The 22,113-nt window shown below is 40.5% G+C and overlaps 1 protein-coding gene across 2 annotated transcripts in view; it reads left to right on the plus strand.

Moving 5' to 3' along the window:
• Positions 1–22,061, plus strand: part of ap4b1 (adaptor related protein complex 4 subunit beta 1) — a 38,999-nt gene extending 16,938 nt beyond the window's left edge. The window contains exons 8-13 of one of the 2 annotated variants that reach the window (XM_050064615.1): positions 354–437; positions 648–751; positions 5,553–5,760; positions 5,882–6,196; positions 17,572–17,769; positions 18,078–22,061. In XM_050064615.1, coding sequence (XP_049920572.1) covers positions 354–437; positions 648–751; positions 5,553–5,760; positions 5,882–6,196; positions 17,572–17,769; positions 18,078–18,580 — 1,412 coding nt within the window. In that variant the 3' untranslated portion in view covers positions 18,581–22,061. The remainder of the gene's footprint in view (positions 1–353; positions 438–647; positions 752–5,552; positions 5,761–5,881; positions 6,197–17,571; positions 17,770–18,077) is intronic. The other variant, XM_050064616.1, reaches the window with a different exon arrangement.
• The last annotated feature ends 52 nt before the right edge of the window (positions 22,062–22,113 follow it).

Below are 22,113 nucleotides of genomic sequence, written 5' to 3' on the forward strand. Positions count from 1 at the left end.
TGCATACAATGTCTTGTTTACCGTGTCTTTATCACAAGACAAACACTTTCAGGCAGCCATTTTTTCTTTTTTTTCTAGCTCTCAGTCCACGCAGTGCTTGTCTATTCATTTTCCGTCTAACTCCATTTCCCTATAATGCAAATGTCAACATTATCCTCATCACGTGTTGAAGAGTAACTAGAGGATAATGAGGAAAGCAGTCAGCACCCTCAGCTTTGACACAAGGTCACAAAGAACAAGTGAAAAATCAATTTTTAAATTCTCATCACTCAGTATTGTGGTTGATAGATTTTCTATGGTTAAAGTCATAGTCTCACTCATAAACTGTGTATCCCTGTGTGGATTGGGTGTAGGTCGTATTGGACGGAGCTACAGCGACAGGTGTCTGGAGATCCTTACTGGACTGCTCGGGCTCAAACAGGAGCACATCACTTCTGGTAAATCCCCTCCCCCCACACTCATATACATTACGTACATACTATAATTACATACCATACATACCACACACATGTTACTGTAGTCTGTCACGATGCAGCTGCATTTGTTTAACTCACAACAATCGTCACACTCTCTCTCTCTCTCTCTCTCTCTCTCTCTCTCTCTCTCTCTCTCTCTCTCTCTCTCTCTCTTCTACCCCCACGCCTCAGCGGTGGTGCAGACGATGCGTGACCTGGTCTGGGTGTGTCCTCAGTGTAGCGAAACTGTGTGTTTGTCTCTGGAGGGCTGCGAGGAGACGCTGCAGGATAGCCAGGTCAGACCAGAGCCGACACTGCTGCCACACCCACATACTGCTGGGATGTAAAAATGTTACCATGTCATGAAACATTCACATCCTTTACATCAGGTTCTCCCCTGGCATTGATTAAACACCTAAAAAATAATTTCTGCTCACCAATACTACATTTTTTTACCCACGAAAACAGCCCCTCATGCCTTAGATGTTACTCTACACCTTTGCCTCATTTAGTATACACAGATCTATGAAAACATGAGTCTTTTGCTTATCAAACAGCTAATGATTTGTTGCTTATGTTCAACAAAACCTGTTCCCAATTACAGCTCTGACCATAGACTGTAAAATAATCTCCACAGCCACAGTGACGTCACCCATTGGTTTGTGAACTCATGTTTTGAAGCTTCAAGTTTGACATTTTATTTGTCGCCATCTAGGATTTTTGGAGCTAGAAGTGACCATATTTGGGCATGAGGGTGGAGACAACACTAACACTAGCTGCTAGCTTGGTTAGCATGGTGCATTTACAGCTATGGTTAATTGTGATAGTGCTAATGCTAATTTTCACAAGTTAAAATCAGGCTTAAAACCATTTAAACAAAATATACTTACCGGAAAAACTAAATAGAGGGTCTTTCTGTACAACCTTAATGCTAAAGACTTTTTTAGGTGACCAGAATGTTACAATGTTACAAAAACACACAGAAACAGAGACCGCTATAGCTACAGCTATACTGTTTGAATCTAGGGTTCCTCTAGTGTTGCACGGTATACCGGTAATAAAATAGTACCGCGGTACTAGAGTATTCCAAACGGTACTATACTGCATTTGGAAAATACCAGTACTTTGAAATTGATTCAATTTATTAATTTAGTTAATTTATTTTACTCATTAATGCACACAAACGCCTTTCTTGTTCCTATTGGAGCACAGATTGCGCAAGTGGTGTGTATGACAACACCTGTATCATCACACGCACGTGAAAAAAGAGAAAGTCTGCCTCGCAAAGGGAGACAACACGAGACAACACAAACTTGGTGGAACATTTGAGTTACCAAACCGTGACGTCCGTACCGAGGTACTTACCGAACCATGATTTTTTTGGTACCGTTACACCCCTGTTATTTATTGTTCTAAAGGTTTGTATCCAAAAGGACTTTTCCTTAGGAAAAGTACCGAAGAGTATCGAAATTCATATTGGTATTGGTACCGAAACAAAGATTTTGGTATCGTGACAACACTAGGTTCCTCCATGGTTACATTACCTAACCACCATTGTTGACGTGATAGCAACTGTCAATGGACAGCACCCAACTGTCATTTAAAGCGGCCAAGTCCCTAATTTGCTCAATTTTAAAACTTAACATTTAAAAGGGTGAGTTATATTCACTCCCACACAGTTGTCACAACACTGACATTAGCCACAGAGAACAAAACCATTTTTTGTACCAGGCTGTAAGTGTGTTTATTTCTGCTGTAAAGTTGGGCATTTTAACATGGGGGTCTATGGGGATTTACTCGCTTTTGAAGCCAGCCTCAAGTGGCCATTTAAGGAACTGCAGTTTTTAGTACTTCGCTTTGGCTTTTGTTTTTTCAGCCCTCAAGGTTGTTACTTGGCTCTGACAAGTTAAAATGAAAGTGAAACCTAGCTTGCAAAACAGGGCTTCTCCTCTAACACCCCCCGTTTCATTCATAGCATTGTGGGATTGGTTCATTAGATTTGTAACAAACCCTCGAAGTCAGGATCTATGTTTAAGAGACTGTCTCTATTGCATTGTAGTTCCAAGGCAGAAATACTCAGTCATGGCGTAGACTGCTTATTTACTCATGATATATATTACAGACATACATACATACACATATAAAAAACATCATGTGTTCATGTTTACAAGGTTAAAAACCTGATTTCCACTGGTTCAGGTCTCTAATAATCAGTTTTTAGTTACCAACAAGTCTGTACAGGTCTGTATGTCTGTTTCCCCCACTACAATGCTTCTTGTGATTCTTCCAAATCAAAACTGGACTTATGTTAAGAACAGTAATTGGGTAAATGTACTGAGTAACTTTCCAGCAGTGGTTCAGGAGCACTGTCCTTTAACAGGACAGCTCAGGGTTAAAATGACTGCGTCAGCAGGCATCCACCCTGCTGAAATGGCCTTGAGAAGTACACTGAAGGCCTGCCAGCTTTACAGCTCCTGCTCTGCAGCAGATACTTTTAGATTAGGTTTTAGCAATGGGGTAATGTCAAGTTTGCAAGTAAAAGTATGTGTTTCACTCTTTGCTTTTCTCTGCTTTCTATTTTGTTGTCTTTATCTTTTTTTCAAGGATGTTGACATGTTTCCATCCCCTTTCACTCTTTTGTTATTGTTTCAGCATTTCTTACTCAGCGTGTTTGCATGCAGATTATAATTTGATTACTGTACATAAACAGGTTATATTGTGTATGTGGTTCTTGGTAAACCAGTATCTGACTATGTGTGTGATTTTCATATCCACTAGCATGTTTGGCAACCTACAGACTAATAAGGAAATTAGACAATGGTATAAAGAAAGACATGGAAACTTCACCGGAAGTTATAATTTTTATGTTGATGAATTAGCAGATCAACAAACATGAAAGCTGTTTTCCAGCAAACCAAAAATCATATATTCTCTCCTCCACCATCAGAAGTCCTGCTTCTGTTTAAATAGGGAAACACTACTTTGCATTTGATTTGACCATGTGACCTTTGTGGCTTATTTTCGTCAGCAAAGCTCAGAAACCAGAGTAAGGTTTGTTGGGAGATTATATAAGTAATATACGTCTGTCATGCTCGCTGTAATTTTGACATTAATTGCACAAAGACAACTCAATTATGGCATTTACACTCAAGCATGGCCTTAATCTGGTTAATATGTAGCTATGTGTGTATGTGCAAACAGTCTCTACCGCTTTCTGCTTCTTTTTTGTTGTTGTTCATCTGCTTCAGTCTGCGCTGGTGGAAGAAGCATTTAGATCTTTTACTTAAAGGTACAGTTCACCCCAAAATCAAAAATACATATTTTCCCTTTTACCTGTAGTGCTATTTATCAGTCTAGATTGTTTTGGTGTGAGTTGTCGAGTGTTGGAGATATCAGCCATAGAGATGTCTGCTTTCTCTCCAGTATAATGGAACTAGATAGCATTCAGCTTGTGATGCTCAAAGCACCAAAAAAATACATATGAAAAACTCAACAGCAATGTTTCTATCCAGAAATCATAACATGGTTACTCAGGATAATCACCTTCTCGTGAGCAGTTTTATTAAGGAACTATTTTCTTTCTACCAAACTACACCCGTCAACTGTATCACTGCGCAGAAGGAAGCGTGCATCTGTTCACCAATGAGAGGTTTGTGCTCATGACAGCGCAATTTGTAAACATTAATGGCGTCCTTCTCGGCTGAGCTGTAAGATTAGGTAGCTTAGTGGTGCTAGGTGAGCTAGCAGTAGATGCACTCTTCATCCTGCACGGTGATACAGTTGACAAGGGTAGTTTGGTGGAAAGAATATAGGTCCTATGTGAAACTGCTCACAACAAGGGCTGTGGGTTATCTTGAGTAACTGGGTCATGATTTGTGGAAACAGCACTACAGGTCAAACAAAAATATGTATTTTAGATTTTGGGGTGAACTGTCCCTTTAAGTAAAAATAGCAATACCTGAATATAAAAATACTCCATTCAAAGTAAAAGTTGTGCATTTAAAATGTTACTTCAGTAAAAGTATCATCAAAATGTGACTGGTGACTGTTGATGTTAGTGGAGTAAAAAGTACAATATCTACTTCTGAAATGTTTTGTAGTAGAAGTTTTAGATGTTGCAGGCCAGTAGATGAACGCCCCACTGTAAGATATTCTGAACCTCGGGGCGTCGGTAGCAGAGTGGATAGTGCCGGCGCCCCATGTATAGAGGCATTGCCTCGCCGCAGCGGCTGCGGGTTCAAATCCAGCTCGCGGCCCTTTGCTGCATGTCAGTCCCCACTCTCTCTCTGTCTCCCCATTTTCACCCTCTGTCCTGTCAATAAAGGCAAAAAGCCAATAAAAATTCAAAAAAAATTCAAAAAAAATAAAAACGATATTCTGAACCTCATCCTGCTGGTGTAAATTATGCCTTAAAAGCCCTGCACACCCACTTGTGTCACTGATTATACTTCTCCTCAGGACTGTATTGGCATGTACACACTGTGGTTGAAGTATCTCCCTGTCCTGTTAGTGTGGAACAACTTAAGGTGTCAGTATACTTCAAACGGTGAGCTTGTCAGATTGTTGAACAGCATCCGAAACCCCTTAATTGAGGTCAAACAACGGGCAGGAAAATTTTGAGTCTCTGAAATGATGTTCAGAGATAGTGACTACACAATTCAAAATTGGGAATTAGTAGAAACGATTTGTAGATGTAGAAAAATTAAATGAATAAATAAATACATTCAAAGCAGAACGCACTCAGATTTCCCACAATGTGTGTGACACTGAAGTTACAAATGCACACAGTTTTGCCCTTGCTGTAAAAGCAGGGCCCAAATGACACTTTAGTTTAATGTCACTGGTTTGGATCTGCACTCCGATGTTCAAAAAAGTTTTTAACTTCACTGTTTATATGATTTCTGCACAAAGAGAGCCCAGTAGCAGTGTGTACTGGCCCATTTCAGGCACTGACCACATCACCCGTGTCACCACACTCACTGCTAGTGGTCACAAACTCCACAGAGTGCATTTAAACCTGATCAGCAAGATAACAGAAAACATCTCAGTTGGTCTCCAGGGCTAAATCCTCTGCTCATTCTCCTTATTCTTCATAAGGGCAGGCAAGCCTTGCTGTGGTTGCTATCTGTGTACGGGGAGCGAGTCTCCAGCGCCCCCTACACGTTGGAGGTGTTCATTGATGGAGTGAGGAGCGAGACCTCTCTGGGAGTCAAGATGGAGCTGCTGACAACTACCATGAGGCTGTTTATGTGCCGGCCTGCTGAGACACAAGACATGCTCGGAAGGCTACTGCACTACTGCATAGGTGTGTGTGTTTGTGTGCGTGTGTGTGCGTGTGTGTGTGTGTGCGTTTGCGTGCCAGGTGTGCGTGCATGCGTGCAAAACAGAGAAAGGGATGACATTGTCAACACTCTTGTTTTTTCCAGAGGAGGAGACTGATATGTGCGTGCGTGACCAAGCGCTTCTCTACTACCGCCTGCTGCAATGTGGGATAGAGGAGACACGAAAGGTCCTCCAGGGTCGGAGGTCAGACCCTTCCCTGGGTGTTCTGATTGGCCGCCCCGCAGAGCCCATCAGCCAATGGGCAAGCAGCTTCAACACTCTAGAGCCTCTGAGGCAGGGCACCGTAGAGACAGAGTCAGCCAGCAGAGGAAGCCCTGAACATGCAAGCTTTGACCCCAAGCCAAACACTGACCTCTCAGACACACTGGACTGTAGCCAAATTGAGAGAGTGCATTCAGGTGAGTGAGGACTTCTTCTTTCTTTCTTCTTTAGAGTATTTATACAGTGGCAAGACCTTCACCTCTACTAAAGGCCTTTAGGGAAGATACAGGGCTGTGTCAAGGGGCCGATGACAGCGTGTGAGGATTCCTCTGTTGCTATCAAAGACTGTATAAAATAATGGACATAAACACTGTGAGGTCACCCATTGGTTTATGGGCTCATGTTTCAAGCCTTGAGTTTGGCATTTTAGCCGTCACCATTTTGGATTTTTGTAGCCAGAAGTGACCATGTTTGGACAAGAGGGTGGCGACAACCCAAATGCTAACTGCTACCTTGGTTAGCACAGTGCATTCATAACTATGTTTAATTGTGATAATGCTCCTACTAATTTTTGCGAGTGAAAAACAGGCCTAAACCCATGTAAACAAAATGTACTCACTGGAAAAACTAAATAGAGGGTCTTTAAGTACAACCTTAATGCTAAAACACTGTGATAATGCTAATGCATTTTTTCAAATGGAAAAAAGGCTCAAAACCTTCAAAACAAAATGTGCTTAGTGGAAAAACTTAACATCCAACTCCTTAGAGGGTCTTTTAGTGCAACCAAACAGCTACAGCTACTCCTGTAGACCGAATCACCATGACGTTGTGCTAACAACAATCACTTCTGGGTAGAAAACTGGCAATTGATTACAGTTGTGGAGATGTGGAGATTCAGGATACTTGCTTTATTCTGTCATTTCAGCCTTAACTGTAACATTTCAAGATACATATTTAAACACAGTGGTCTGACCTTTCTGACATTTCTGCTGTGGTTATTTTATGTACTGTGTTACTTTGCTGTCATCTTTGATGAACCAAATCTGCTGGCATGTAAGCAAAGCAATGTACTGCTGTGGACAGGGGCCGCAGCGGAACATATTCTAACCACCTAAAAAATCAATATCAGGGTAAGTGTATGTTATATTTGAATATGTGCTCTGCTTTACCATACACTTAAACCAATTGGTGCCAGATTAGATCAGCAGTTCTGCATTCTGCTAAGCAAAATGTTTTTGTCAATGAGGTGTGGTGGCTTTGATATAACCACTTCAATTCCCTATCAAAAAAGCTGTCCTGACAGTAGGGTAAAGCAATGAAAATACTCTAAATATAGTGTATACCCAAGCAAAAGAGTTGAAGTATCTTGGGGTCTTTAACACGAATGAGGGTAGAATGAAGCGTGAGATAGATCAGCGGTTTGGCATGGCATCCGCAGTGATGCGGGCGCTGTGCCGGACTGTCATAGTGAAGAGAGAGTTGAGCCAGAATGTAAAGCTTTCAATTTACTAGTCCATCTACATCCCAACCCTCACATATGGTCATGAGCTCTGAGTAATGACTGAAAGAATGACATCGCAGATACAAGGGGCCAAAATGAGTTTACTCTGATGGGTGGCTGGGCTCATCCGTAGAGATAGGGTAAGGAGCTCGGACATCTAGAGAGAGCTCGGAGTAGAGCCGCTGCTCCTTCACGTTGAAAGGGGTCAGTTGAGATAGTTCGGGCATCTTATCAGGATGCCTCCTGGGCGCCTCCCATTAGAGGTGTTACAGGCATGTCAGTTTTTGCACAAGGCTGTAAACGTATTCATTTCTACTGTAAAGTTGGGCATTTTAACATGGGGGTCTATAAGGATTGACTCACTCCTGGAGCCACCCTCAAGTGGTCATTCAAGGAACTGCAGTTTTTGGCACTTAATGTTGGCTTAATTTTGCAGCCCTGCAGGTTGCTGCTTGGTTACTATGTGCTTATGGAAAGCCTCTTCCAAAGCGTGATTGTAAGTGGCTGTCTGCTCTTTATAGCACCCAAGCTTGTGTAAATTGCCAAGTTGTGAAATCGGACACTCCCAACTAGGATTTGAACCTTGAACCTTGTGTGTTAAGTGTAACCCATTAAAACCCTATGTGTCACAGCTTTGCTTATCATAGCAGCCACAGCAGTAACTACAACAATAGCCACAATCACAGTAACAGCAATGAACAGAGCTTCAGTCTCAATAGAAAATCATCATACCCCTTTGAAATAGTCACTTGTTGTCTTACAGCCTGAAATCAAAACCCACACTCAGAGTGGGGAATATTTTTCCATTCTTCCTTGCAGAATTGTTGGAGTTTATTCAGATTTTGTGGTGAGCAGTGATGGACTGATCTCCTTTAGGTTTGTCTACAGATTTCTGCCAGATTTAGGTCAGGGCTGTGACTTTGGCCACTTGAGGATATTCACCTTCATACCCTCAAGCCTGGCTGTTATTTTCTGCGGTGTGTGTGAGATCGTTGTTATAGACCTTTTTCACGGCAAACATTTTGACATGTCATAGTCAGAAAAGCACAGGTGTATTTAATGACATTAATGATAGCTAGTAGTCCATATGACAGTGATACATAGAGAGATTGAGAGAGATACAAAGCAACAACAGTAAAGGCAATAACTACTATAACAATAACTATAGAAATACTATTAAGGTACTAAATGTAAGATACTAAAAGGTACTAAATTAATTAAGTTCCAACAGAACTACCTATTAGGTGTCCATTATCAGTTTTTAACAGAAACCCTGCAGCCAATCAGAATTGAGTATTCATCCAGACCATTGTATAATCTGCAATTAATAAATGCCATCAGTTTATGACCAACTGTGGATATATCATCAACTATTAAAATTTGCAGATTATTATATTTGGCAAGTAAACTATTGATCTTTTCTCCACGCAAAGATGAGTAAGATAATTCCATGTCTGTGCCATTGCTAAATGAATTATGAATCGTTGAAGCATGTAAATTGTGTGCCAGATGGAGCAGTTAACAATACACAAATGTCTTCAGTGTGACAACATAGTGTCAATAGTAACCTAATGCCTCATACTGTAGCACTCTAATTAAATGGCTATTTCTTGTCCCTGCACTAGGGGCAATATATTTTATGAATATGTGTGGCTTGGTAATAAAACTGAAGGTTCGGTAAAGTGAGACCACCACTGAACGTACGTCTTTGGAGTAATGATTTGAGGACCCTTGGAGACTTACCACCCCACATAAAAGAACTAATCATTTTATCTATGTAGTCAAAAAAAGACTTAGGTAAAAATAAGGGAATTGATTGAAACAGAAAAAGAAATTTTGGCAAAATATTCATTTTAACAACATTAATCTTCCCAATCAGAGAGAGAGACACATTATTCCACTTCTGAAGATCAGATTTCACTTTCGTAATTAGCAGGACAAAGTTAGCAGACAAAAGACCTGAAAATGTACGCGTCACATTAATACTAAGATACTTAAATCCAGTGCGAGTGATGTTAAAAGGCAAGTCAGCTTGGTTAAATTGCTAAGTTGCTGTATTAATAGGATAACATTCACTCTTTTGGAGATTTAGCTTATAACCTGAGAAGGAACTAAAACTATCTAAAGTGGGCAGAATTCCCGGGAGAGAAAACCCACGATCAGTCACATATAATAACAAATCATCTGCGTACAATGCTAAACAATATTCAACACCATTATGGATGACCCCTTTAAAAGAAGTGGAGGACCTCAATGAGATAGCCAGTGGTTCGATAGCCAAGGCGAAAAGACCTGGCGATAAAGGGCAGCCTTGCCATGTACCACGCTCTAGTGTAAAATATTCAGAGCAAATATCATTTGTTTGAACACTGGCTCGTGGTGATGTATATAATAATTTCACCCAACTAATGAATCTATCTCCAAAGCCAAATTTCTTCCAAACTGCAAACAGTTAACCCCACTCTACTCTGTCAAATGCTTTTTCAGCATCCAAAGCAGTGACAATTTCGGGTAAATCATCTGAATGTGTTGAATGAATTATATTTAAAAGAGAGTGTGTATTAAAAAATAGATGACATCCTTTAATGAATACATTTTGTTCTTCTGAAATAATGCTAGGCAAAACCCTCTCTAATCAAAGCCCAATAATTTTAGACAGAACTTTTACATCAGCATTTAATAAAGACAGAGGTCTATAAGAACTGCAAAGAGTGGGATCTTTGTCATTCTTTAGAAGAAGTGCTACTGAAGCTTGAGTCAGTGTAGGAGGTAATAAACCGTTTTCTAAAGATTCATTGAACATTGCCAAAAGTAACAGTGCCAATTTATCAATAAATCTCTTAAAGAACTCCATTGGAAACCCATCAGGGCCTGGAGCTTTATTAGACTGCATTGCTTTAATTGAGAAACACAATTCTTCAAGGGAGAGTGGTGCATCCAGTTCTATTGCCTGGTCAAAATCAATAACAGGGTTTTCAAGATTCACCAGGAGCTCATTCATTATGGTAGCATCTATAGGAAATTCTGATCTATACAAAGAACAATAAAATGATTTAAATGTAGCGTTGATTTCAAACGGATCCGTGACAGTCGTATTAAACTCGTGTTCATAATAGGTACCGCGAGTTTGTAGTAACAGTCGTTCAGCGCTTCTGGCAGAAATAAGATCAAACTCCGCCTGGAGATTAAGATGCTTCTTAAATCGTTCTGGAGAAGGATCAGATGCACATTCCTGATCAAGTATACTAATAGCAGGTATAAGTTCTGTAAGCCTAATATTCTGTAAAACATATAAGAATATGAAATAATCTGTCCTCTAAGAAATGCTTTCAGTGACTCCCAAAGTAATGAATATGATGTAGATTCATTTTGATTAAAGGAAAGAAAGTCATCAATAGATTTTGAGGGGGGGGGGGGGCAAGGATTTGTGAGTGACAAATTGAATATCTAGAAATAATGGTGCATGATCAGATATTAGGATACTTGAATAATCACAGGAAACAACACAAGAATTGGTGCTATTATCAATGAAAAAAAAAATCTATTCTAGAATATGATTTATGTACCAGAGAAAAATAAGAAAACTTTTTGACTAAAGGATTACGAAGTCTCCAAGGGTCAACCAAACCATTCTGTGTCATGAAGACAGAAAAAGATTTAGACGTAGCTGATTGAGATATAATGTGAGGGCTTGAACGATCTAACACTGGATCAAAGACACAATTCAAGTCACCACCAAAAATTAACATATGAGTGTTTAAATGAGGTATATTGTTAAGTAATCTATTAGAAAATTCAGCATCATCGAAATTGGGTGCATACACATTCACTAACAAGACTTTTAATTGTACTAATGTACCTGCAACTATGAGGTATCTTCCATTTTTGTCAGCAATAACATCAGTAGGTGAGAACTGAATTCCTTTATTAATTAAAATAGCAACCCCTCTTGCTTTAGAATTAGACCTGACCTATCCACGGAGAGTTGAGCCTATGATGATCTTTAAGTCTAAGGTGAGTCTCCTGCAAAAACATTGTATCAGAATTAAGCCTTTTCAGATGATTAAAAACTTTGGATCCTTTGGTAGGATTACCCATACCACGTATATTCCAACTGCGAAAACGAACAGGTTTGCCTGCACTAGGACTACTGGGATTTAAATTAACAGAGCACATTTATGTGATTGAAAAATCCAGGTACAACAAACAAACAACAGAAAAACAAAAACAAAACAACCCACACAAAATGAGACATTATCATATTGCTTATTAGTAACAATTCACCTTGCAGAAGAAAAACTGCAAAGGAGAGCAACTAAAGTGACCTAATATAAACAAATAAATAAGCAAGCCTCACATGGAAACAAGTATTAAATGTAGTCTGAAAGCGTTAAACCTGCGTGGTATCATTACAACATACTGTGTAACAACCTCACCCAATGTTCATCTTCTTAACATAAGCTTTGGCATCATCTGCTGATTCAAAATCCTTTTCCACACCTTTTAAAGCCAGACTTTTTGTTTTCCATGGCATACATTTTTACTTTATCCCCCACATTCCATCTCTCCTTCCATGTATGCATACTTGAATAAATGAATGAATGAATGACTTTATTTCGGACCAGTTTAAAGTTTAAAACAATGTTGTGATAACAGAAAAATGAAAGAACAAAAACAGAAATTTTCGAAAAGGAGTAGGTAAAAGTAAAACTTAAATGTTCCTATCCCTCTTTCACTTTTCTTCTATTAACTTAAATACTTGCTAGAACATAGAGTTTGAATTTGGTATGTTTGAATAAGAAAAAATGATAATAATGTGAAAGAGTGATTTAACACGTAGGATCATGAATCTCAAATATTGTTTGCATTGCTGTTGATTTAATTTACACATTTATGAAAATGCCAACAAAAAAAAACAGAACTGGTTTTACTGCCTCTCAGGGCAGAACATGAGTAAAATACCTGCAGGAGACTACTCAGGTTGTTGAACAATGGATTACACTGATTCCCTGGTTTCTTAGCAAACTGTGGTATTTCCTGTTTTTTGGCTTGTCTTTTCTGTGCTGGGGCAAAAGTCATCACCCATTGTTATGTCAGTACTGATCAGTGGGTAAACAGCATGAAAAGAATTGCAGGTACAGAACCAAAAAACCCTGGTGCTCAGGCCAAAAAGTATAGTGGTATTACCATAATTTTTTTTAATTTAATTTTTTATTTTTTTATTGTGAAATACAAGAAGACAAACAACATCAAGTGGACATACACCAGTATACATACAAGGTGTAAAAAATTTGTGTGTGTGTGTGTGTGTGTGTGTGTGTGTGTGTTATTTAAGAGTGCAGGAAGTATTATTACAACAATAATAATAATAATAATAATGATAGTGACATCAATGGTGATATTAGTTAACAATAATAATAACAACAATAATAATAATAATGATGATGATGATGTAGGAGGAGAGGATGAGAGGGGATGAATGAATAAAGTTGTAAAGTTGAGCCAATTTGTAAGATGTCAAATTAACAAGATGCCTCAGATCCCCACCAATCAGCAGGGCATCGGCCTGTGATTGGGAATATGCTTATTGCTGAGAGAGTTAGATGAAAGGATTACCACTCTCGTGTCTGTGCTTAGCATTAAAACTGCAAACAGTTAACCTGGCTCTGCCTGAAGGTAGCAAAATCTGCCTTCACCATTCCTAAAGCTCACTGTCATGCTCTGTCAATGTCACTTACTAATTAACAAGTTAACCATTAGCAGCAGGATATGCCAGTAAAGATCTGCAATGAACTGTTTGGGAGTGGCATACCACTAAATGTCATTCATGTTATACAAGAAAAACAGGACCAGTAGTGTATTCCTGTAGTGCTGTCCATCAACTTCTACAACATTTGAGCACCATGCATCACCATCATAAACACAGAGTCCATCTCCACTCGTCCCATCTGAGGCCTGTGCTCTGCTTGCCTGGCAGCCTGATCCAGAATACCAGGCCACTGAAAAGATGTGGGCACAATAGTGTTCTATCTAGCAAGGAGCAGGCTGGGTAGTGGAACAGCCCTGGTGCTGCTTGCCAACAGTAAAATACTACTTAGAATTGGCAAATACCACTCGAACAAGAGTCACGCATCATCAGCCACCTTTCATTCTTGGTGTCACACACAAATCCAGGTGTGCAAACGTCGCAGAAACCCCCCCAAGGAATCCCAAAACTTTAATAGTTTTGGGATTAAAGTAGTAAATTAAAGTAAATAAATACCTTGTTCCCTCTCGACTGGAGCTATTCTCTTTATTCCTACTATATTCTCTCCCCTTATGTCCTTCTTTTGTCTTGTTTATCTTCTTGATATTTGCATTACTGTTTTCTGCTGCACTGATTACATTTCTCAACTTCTCAACACTTTCTGGTTTTCAGTCCCTACAAAATACTTCCGGGTTAACAGGAAACAACAAAATAAAAGCAGAAAGTAAAATAAAAGCAGAATAACAACACAAAAGCAGACTGCAGAACTACTGCATACTCTGCATTGGAGTCATTTACAACTTTAATTAAGTAATGGATAGAGTCTGTGAATACTTAATATTTTTAGACATTTGCTTTGCCATCATGGGTTATTGTATGTAGGACTCATTGCAAAAAAATGTCTAAGCCATTTTAAATTAAGTCTATAACACAATAGGGACTGCTAATTGCCCAAGGTCTCTGAACAGGGGTTTTGAATACTCTATACTATGTTACATGTGTGAGGTTGCCTGTATGTCCTTATCTATCCTGCATCAATGAACTTAAGCAGCAAAGATAAGAAGAGCCGAGGTAATAAGTTTATAGACTAAATCTCCACCTCTGGCTTGATAAACATAGAGGAAAACACTCCTTTGAGAAGATGTGGAGACATTCTATTTTTGCGAGAAGGACAAATCTGCTGAAGTTGCATGATATCAGTCAGAACTGTGAACTTGTTACACTGTATCTACATCTTCCTTCTGACATTGCATCTACTTAAACTGATTTCTCTGGGGGAGGGAGATAAAAAAATTTCCCTAGCTAATCACCAGAGACCAACTTATCCCCTAAATCTAATGTCATTTTTAAGTCCACTGTGGGTCTGTGCCATTAGTATACTGGCGTACACCTGCGGTGTGCTGACTAGGTGGAGTCTGCACATCATTTGACAGTTAACCAAACTGTCAGATACAACAGATCCAGCGCTAAATGTCAGTGGCAATAGCAGCGTTCACCTCCCCACAACCACATGGCCTCATTCACACACGAACAAGTCAAGGGAGATTGGTAAGACAGAAACCTGATGAATGTCATTCAGGCTTATATAAAATCATGTTGTGAACATTACTATCCATGTCGGAAATGACTTGTCAACTTGGAAAGCTATTATGACATTTACCTTGTAGACTGACAGTGTTTGTTTTGTCAGCTGACAATTACATGGTGGCTGACAGATTACACTCCACTTTAACAGCTTTTCCGACCCTCACCATGACATGTTAAGTAGTACTCTGGCCCACTGAAATAGAGCAGACCCACTGATGCGTAGTCATGCAAACATACGTGTTTTTCTGTGGTTTTGAGAGTGGAGCAAAGAGGCATAAAACAAACAACAATGTTAGGTGATATTAAGTAGATGTGTCAACTTTGAACAACCTAAAGAGCAGCGTCTATCTTGTCTAAAGCCCTCGCCATTGTTTTTAATCACCCCTTATTGGTTCCAGCGCACCACTTGACAATACTTTACAACAGCTTGACTATAGCGTTAGCCCCGCCCAAAGCGCTAATCTGCCAATCATTAGTTCCCCCCCAGCGCTCACTGGTTGTTTTTTATTTTAACTGAGAAACCACTGTTTCATATCACAATGGTAGAGGGACCTGTCAACTCAAACTTAGTGGAGTGGGTGGATTCAAAGGCCTAGACCCAGGCAACTGCTGAGGCCTTTCTCTTGAATTATATTTGCAGATGTGTATGCGCAAATGTATGCATATTCTTTTCTTCACTTTGTTTATATGTCAAAGGTCTTGGTGTGAATATTCTTAGGCGCGCATTTTTATGCTCTGTACAGACATTGGGTTTCGGGTTATCCGTTATGTCACGTTCGCGTGAATGTGGTATCTCAGGAATGCCTGGAGGGAAATTCAGACAAAAGTCCACTTGGACTGAAGGATGAACAGATTAGAATATGATGGTCAAAGGTCACTGTGTCCTCACAAATTCATTGTTTTTGGCCTTTACTAAAGAATTCATATGCTTATTATGACAACATTTCACACAAATGTCTAATAGGATAAAATGATAAAGTGACAACGTTTTATATCCAAAAGGTCAAAGATCAACATCATTGTGACATCATAATGTTCTGCAAAAACATTTTTCTGGCCATCACTCAATGTCTTAACTCAGGAGCGAGAGGGGAGACATTTGGTCAAATGCTGAATTGGTGACACTAATCCCAAATGTCCATCTTGAAACTGTGCTGATTCTATAGATCCTTTGTGCTGCCAGCTTGAAGATGTGTGTGAAACATCCTTGTTCCTACAAAAATACACTTTATACCTTTTAGTTAATGACGTTAAAGTCCTCACTACATGTATTTCATGAGTCTGGTCAGGCACGCAAGCAAGCTGCAACTTAAATGGTTGGCTGAGGCATACAGTTCTAGTTTATCTGTACATCTATGTGTTGATGTATTTTTGAAGCGGAGCACATAAAAGCTTTTTTCCCAGCTCAGTCCGTGCACCAGGAACAGACAACAAAACTTGAGATCCTGAGATCTCAGACTATAGCTACAGTCCGATCTCTGTTCAATCAAAGAACAAATGTACGAAGGAAGTTTGCCCAGTATGGCTTTATAAATTAACAATTACCAGTTACTGAGCCTACGAAAGGTCAAAGATGGCCAACCAGCCCTGGAATAAAGCGTACAGTGATAACTGTGTGCTTTATAATTTATAATGAATCTCAGTGCACTGTGATATGCAGTATCTAACATGTGCAAACAATCCAGCATTTTAAACCAGCTTGACTGTGGGAGCTGAAACTGGATAACATCAAAGACAGCGTGCAATTTGGCCACAGCCTATGCAATGGATGTGCCAGCTGAATACATCACTGTGTCATCGGCATAAAACCACAACCAACCACGTTTTGTCCACATGTCCCCATGTCAACGAGTCAACCTTTGTATCAAAATAAGATGGCCAACAGTATCAAAAGCTTTGGACAGGTCAATAAATAGAGCTGCACAGCTCTGCTTCATGTCCAAACTGCCAATGATATTGTTTACCACCTTCATAGTTGGGGTAATGGTGATATGTTGCTTTCTGAAGCCAGACTTATGTTTGGATAGAATGGCATTATTATATAGAAATTCCTTCAGCTGTTCACTTACTAACCATTCGGGGATCTTTGCTAGAACTGGAAAAAAATGGGCCCATAATTGTTTAATGAAGTGACATCCCTCCCTTTCAGCAGTGAGAGAACATAGGCGAACTTCCATATTTTTGGGATCACCTTAGAGCTTAGAGAGAGGCTGAAAATATAGGTCAGGGGTTGAGCAATAAAATCCGCAGCAAACTTTAAGAAGAATGATCCAAGGTTGTCTGGACCAGCAGTTTTTTTACTATCTAACTTGACTAAGGCTTGATGCCACCAAAAAAAACTACATATATATATGTTAAAAAAATATACCACAATAATGAGTGTAATAAGCAAAGGGGGTCTGAGTACTTTCTGAAGCCACTGTAGCTTACTCATTTCTACTGTGATTCTACCGAAAATGTCCCAGATATCTTCATTCCATTCAAATGGGCCCCAATGGGTCAAGCTTACATACTGAGTTGTGTTATTTTGGTCAAAGATGAGGATTTTTTCCCCCCAAGGTTAAGGTCCATTTTGGAATGCAGTGCCATTTTTAGTCACAAATCTCTTCCTCTGGCACTCATCCCAACTCTCTATCCCCCTCCCACTTCACCCTTATCCCCTTCTGTCCACAACTCGGTTCCCTGTTGATGCATCCTCTCTTTATTCTTTACCCCTCTACCCTTTTCCTCCCTCCCAGCGTCCTATCATTCTTCCTCTCTTCATCCTCCCATGTCTTCTTCAGGCTCAGACAGTACCAGTGGGTGTACAGACTCCTCTGCTGATGTCCTGGCTTCCAGTGTCGCTGTCCCTCTCAGTTTGTCCCTCTCCCCAGCTCTCAGCCCAGAGGAGTTTGAGCGTCTTTGGCTGCAGCGATTGGCTCTGCATGCTGAGCGAGGTAACGAAAAGGAAGGAGATTCTTTCATGCAGAAAGCTTCCTCTTTATGGGACATGTATTGTGGTTGACAGGAGCAAACAGGCTTGGCGTAAAAACTGTAAAAACAAAAAACAAAACAAAACCAACAGTTTGTAATCTCCTGTGATGGAATGTATCTAAGTATTAACTCAAGTAGCCTACTGTACTTAAGTACAATTTGATTTACTTGTACTTTCTTGAATATTTTCTGTTCATGCAATTTTATACTTCTACTTGATTTCGTCTGACATCAGTTCCTCTGCTATTGCTCCTTGTTTGGTTGCGAATAGGTGTGGAGAAACTAGAAGAGGAGGATTATATTTGCTTTGAAGAACGCATCCACTGCCCTGCGATACCTCAGTGTTCACCACAAAGTCTTCAGGCTGCGATGCAGCTGGTCAATATCCAGACAATGGCCTTCACACCACCGCACACACTCCCCTGGAGGGTCTACCTGTACACACACACACAGCAAGGACACTCTGGTGACACACCCCACAGCACGCTCATACTTGGGGAGCTGCTGTACACTGGAGAGGGAAATCAGAGGGGAATAGTTACAAAAGGCATAGATGGTGGAGAAGTGGTGGAGGGCAGTGAAGAGGAGCTGGTGAAAGAGGGGGAGGAAGCTACAGATTATGGGCTGAGCAGGAGGGAGTCAGTGAGAAAAGATGGAGAAGAGCAGGATGTAAAAGTGACTCTTAAGCAGCAACCAAGAGATGACAAAGCTCTGAAGGGGTTTCTCTCTATCCTTACCACTGTGCTGCACACATTGTCCTCAGAGAGAAATTAAATATGCATTACACCAACACATGGTGTACTTCTAAAGAAGACGCTCACTGACCACATTCATTTCCTAATCATATCTGTAAAATAGCTCCTAAGACAGTGGCTCTTAACCTTGCTCATGCCATAGACCTCTGAATTGATACACATGGGTTAATGGACCCATTTGAAAAGATTTTGGTCATTAGATATTATTCAGACCACAATTGTACAGCTGTAAACTACAGTTGAGGAGATAAATGTGGAGGAAGTGAAACCTATGTTCAGAATAGCCACTTCTAAGAACTGAGTCATAGTTTCCGTGTCTCCCAGGATCTGCTTTGGTGTGGGTCACGTAAATGTCGTCATCCACCCATGTCTGTAAGGGTCCACACGGACCCTTATGGGGACGTCCATGTGCAGCCTCTTCAAGACTGGAATTTTACGTTGTTATTCCGCCATGCCGCTCTTTATAAAATGAACAGTCACAGAATGGGGGGACAGTGTTGTCTCACCTTGTAGGCAGCATTAGCTGTAGTAGCAAAGCCAAAATGACTTCTGGGTAAAAGAGACAGCTGGCAGGACGGGATCATGGGCGGCATCGATGTGACCTTTTAATGAGGTGTTATGCATGTGACCCTCCCTCAGGAGATTTAAAAAGTAGCTGCTAGCAGTTAGCAGCTAACTTGAAGAGGAAAAACAGCAGCCGATAATGTCCACGAACTGGGAGAACAATGAGGTCCAGGAGCTCCTCACCCTCTGAGCAGAGGATGAGATCAGCTGCCATACAACAGGGACAGTAAATGATTGTTATTGTCATGTTATGCCTTTGTTATTGTTTGTGAAGCGCTGCTGACGTGTATGTTATATGTCACACGCCCGTCACTCCTCTTTTGCTTCAGCGATGCAGGCATGCTTCCTAAAATCAAACACTGGAGTGCCATAATCTTGCTGTCATTTGGTTCTGTGTAAAAATACAAAGGCAGCATAAAGAAGGGACTTCATTGCGGTCCTGTAGCGCACTCTCTGTGTAAAAACAGTCTTAGTTTCACTTCCATACGAAGTCGACTGTGGGAGGACAGTAAGCTCTCCTTCCAGCCCTCCCATTGGGGGCTGATGCAGACCCTCAACTGTACTATGAATAGAATCGCATCTGCGTGACCGCAGCTGTCCACAGACATTCAATGCAGAAAGTTGTCAAGCCGTTAAGACTCTTAACCTACGACACAGTGGAGCACAAAGGCTCCGGAGAAGAAGCTGAGTTAGTGACATGCAGTACAGCCGAGTTAGCGAGATGCACTGGATGACAGTGAGTAAATTAAATGTTAGAGATTTGATCATGAAGGGATAATATTTGTGGTTGATGTCATTAGGGGTACGCACACATTTCCCACCCAACGCAAAAAATGATCACAATACTAGGACAGAGAACTGGAAAAATGCACCAGTGCAGCAGTGATGACTTGGGTATGTCTCAACCTTCCATCAGCAGAGTGATCACACTGACTATGATACTTTCAGTCAGCAGTTCATTTCATTTCCACTGGGTGTCCACACCTTACATGCTCACAGAAGGGTGTGTCTCTGACAACCAATCACATCTGTTAAAAGCAAGCATGGCACCTAGCAATCAACCTCACCCCCTCACTAAGGTAAACACTTCCTTGCTCAGAGTTGCTGTGAGAACTTTCCTAAATCACTCCTAAACTAGGACTCCTTACTAAAAATGTTAAGGATAACGGGATTTATGGTTGTGTGTAAACCCTATGCATGTAACCCACGCACGTCGCCATCGTGAGCATTTTTACTTCTGCAGTGGTGTGTCTGTGTCACTCTGCAGTCACACCTCCAAAACGCTAGATAGCGGTGGAGGTTTCTGTTAAATGCTGTTAAGTTTAGTTGATTCAAAACACACAATAAACACATTAAATATGGCTTAATAGTGACAATTTCAAACACAAGTACACAAATTGGGGGCGTCGGTGGCTTAGTGGCAGAGCAGGCGCCCCATGTACAAGGCTGTTGCCGCAGCGGCCCGGGCTCGAGTCCAGCCTGTGGCCCTTTGCTGCATGTCTCTCCCTCTCTCTCTCTCCCCCCTTCACGCTTCACTGTCCTGTCGATTAAAGGCAAAAAATGCCCAAAAAAATATCTTTAAAAAAAAAAGTACGCAAATTGGCTTCACTTTAAATCGCAGCATTCACAGACAAACACTTGTCTTTATCTAAACACATTTTCCCCACAAATACAACATGCTAAAGTTATTAGTACAAGCCTATGGCATTTTACATTGTTTAAATTAGCCTAGCAACAAGCGATCTTTCCCTCTTCTCATATAAAGCCTGGGACAACAGCAACATTTAACAAAGGTAACGGCACTCAATTTGGCTCCAAGATTCACAGACAAAACAACTGTCACACTAAACACGTTATCCAAACAAATACAACATGCTACCGTTATTAGCACAAGCCTATGACATTTTACATTGTAAAAATTAGCCTAGCAACGAGCGGAGATTTCCTCTTCTCATATGAAACCTGGATAAATCCCTAAGTATAAGTCCCTGAAGGATAAATCACACACAAGACTTAAAATGCTATTTTATTGGAGGTTCTACTGTCTTCACAATTTATTGTTTCTTATCTGTGAAATACAAGTAAATGCTTCGTTTCCACTAAAGGAAATGGTGTCAGTATACAGAAACAGACAGGAGGACTGCGTCAACGCGATGTATACAATTCTGGGGAGGTGCGTGTCAGGCTTCAGCGTAGGTTATGGCATAGGCTGTACGTCGACGTGGAGCCTACGCCGTGGCTATGGCGTCAATTCAACGCAGAAGTATAAATTAGCTTTAAGTTAGCTTTCTAAAAGGATTCTCAGAATGTTTGTGAATACGGCCCCAGGAAACCGGACCGAGGGTGTGTCAATAAGTGGTAAAACCACTTCACTTTTCACCTCGCACATTTTAAGTTGTATGACCTGAGATAATTGTTGTGAGAGTGAAGTCCTTTACAGAAGTAAATTGTGAATAAACAAGACTGCATTCAGTAAACTTCAGCCATACATCACTTCAATTAGCTGTGATCTTTCACAGCCATAAGTAGATGAAAGAATAGTTTGGGTTTGTCAAAAGTTTGGCCTGATGGGAACAGGACTAGTCTCACTGTACCAAAATCAGCTTCTCCTTTTTCTTCTCTTTCTCCCCTGAAACTGACAGAAAATAATTCTCACTGAAAAAAACATGCACTGATGGAAGTAACCACCTTCCTCATTCACAGTATGCAAATGTTTAAGAGCCTCAACTGAAAGGAAGCTGCTATGGATTGTATTTTTGTGTGTACACCAGTGAGCTGCTGTCAGAGCCTCCCATGTGTCTTGCCTTACTCTTGATTGTAGATTATATTTTACTGATTTTATTGTAGGCTACATTAGAGGCTGTCATCATGATAATAGCTGGGTGAAGGTAAGCAAACGCATGAACTGACCCAAAATAAAACAAATTGGATTCCGCTTGCATTGTATGTGTCTATTTTATTAAGTGTGTGGGTTTGATATTCAGGGGT

The sequence above is a fragment of the Epinephelus moara genome, chromosome 16 (assembly GCF_006386435.1).
Source record: "Epinephelus moara isolate mb chromosome 16, YSFRI_EMoa_1.0, whole genome shotgun sequence".
NCBI classification, from domain to species: domain Eukaryota; kingdom Metazoa; phylum Chordata; class Actinopteri; order Perciformes; family Serranidae; genus Epinephelus; species Epinephelus moara.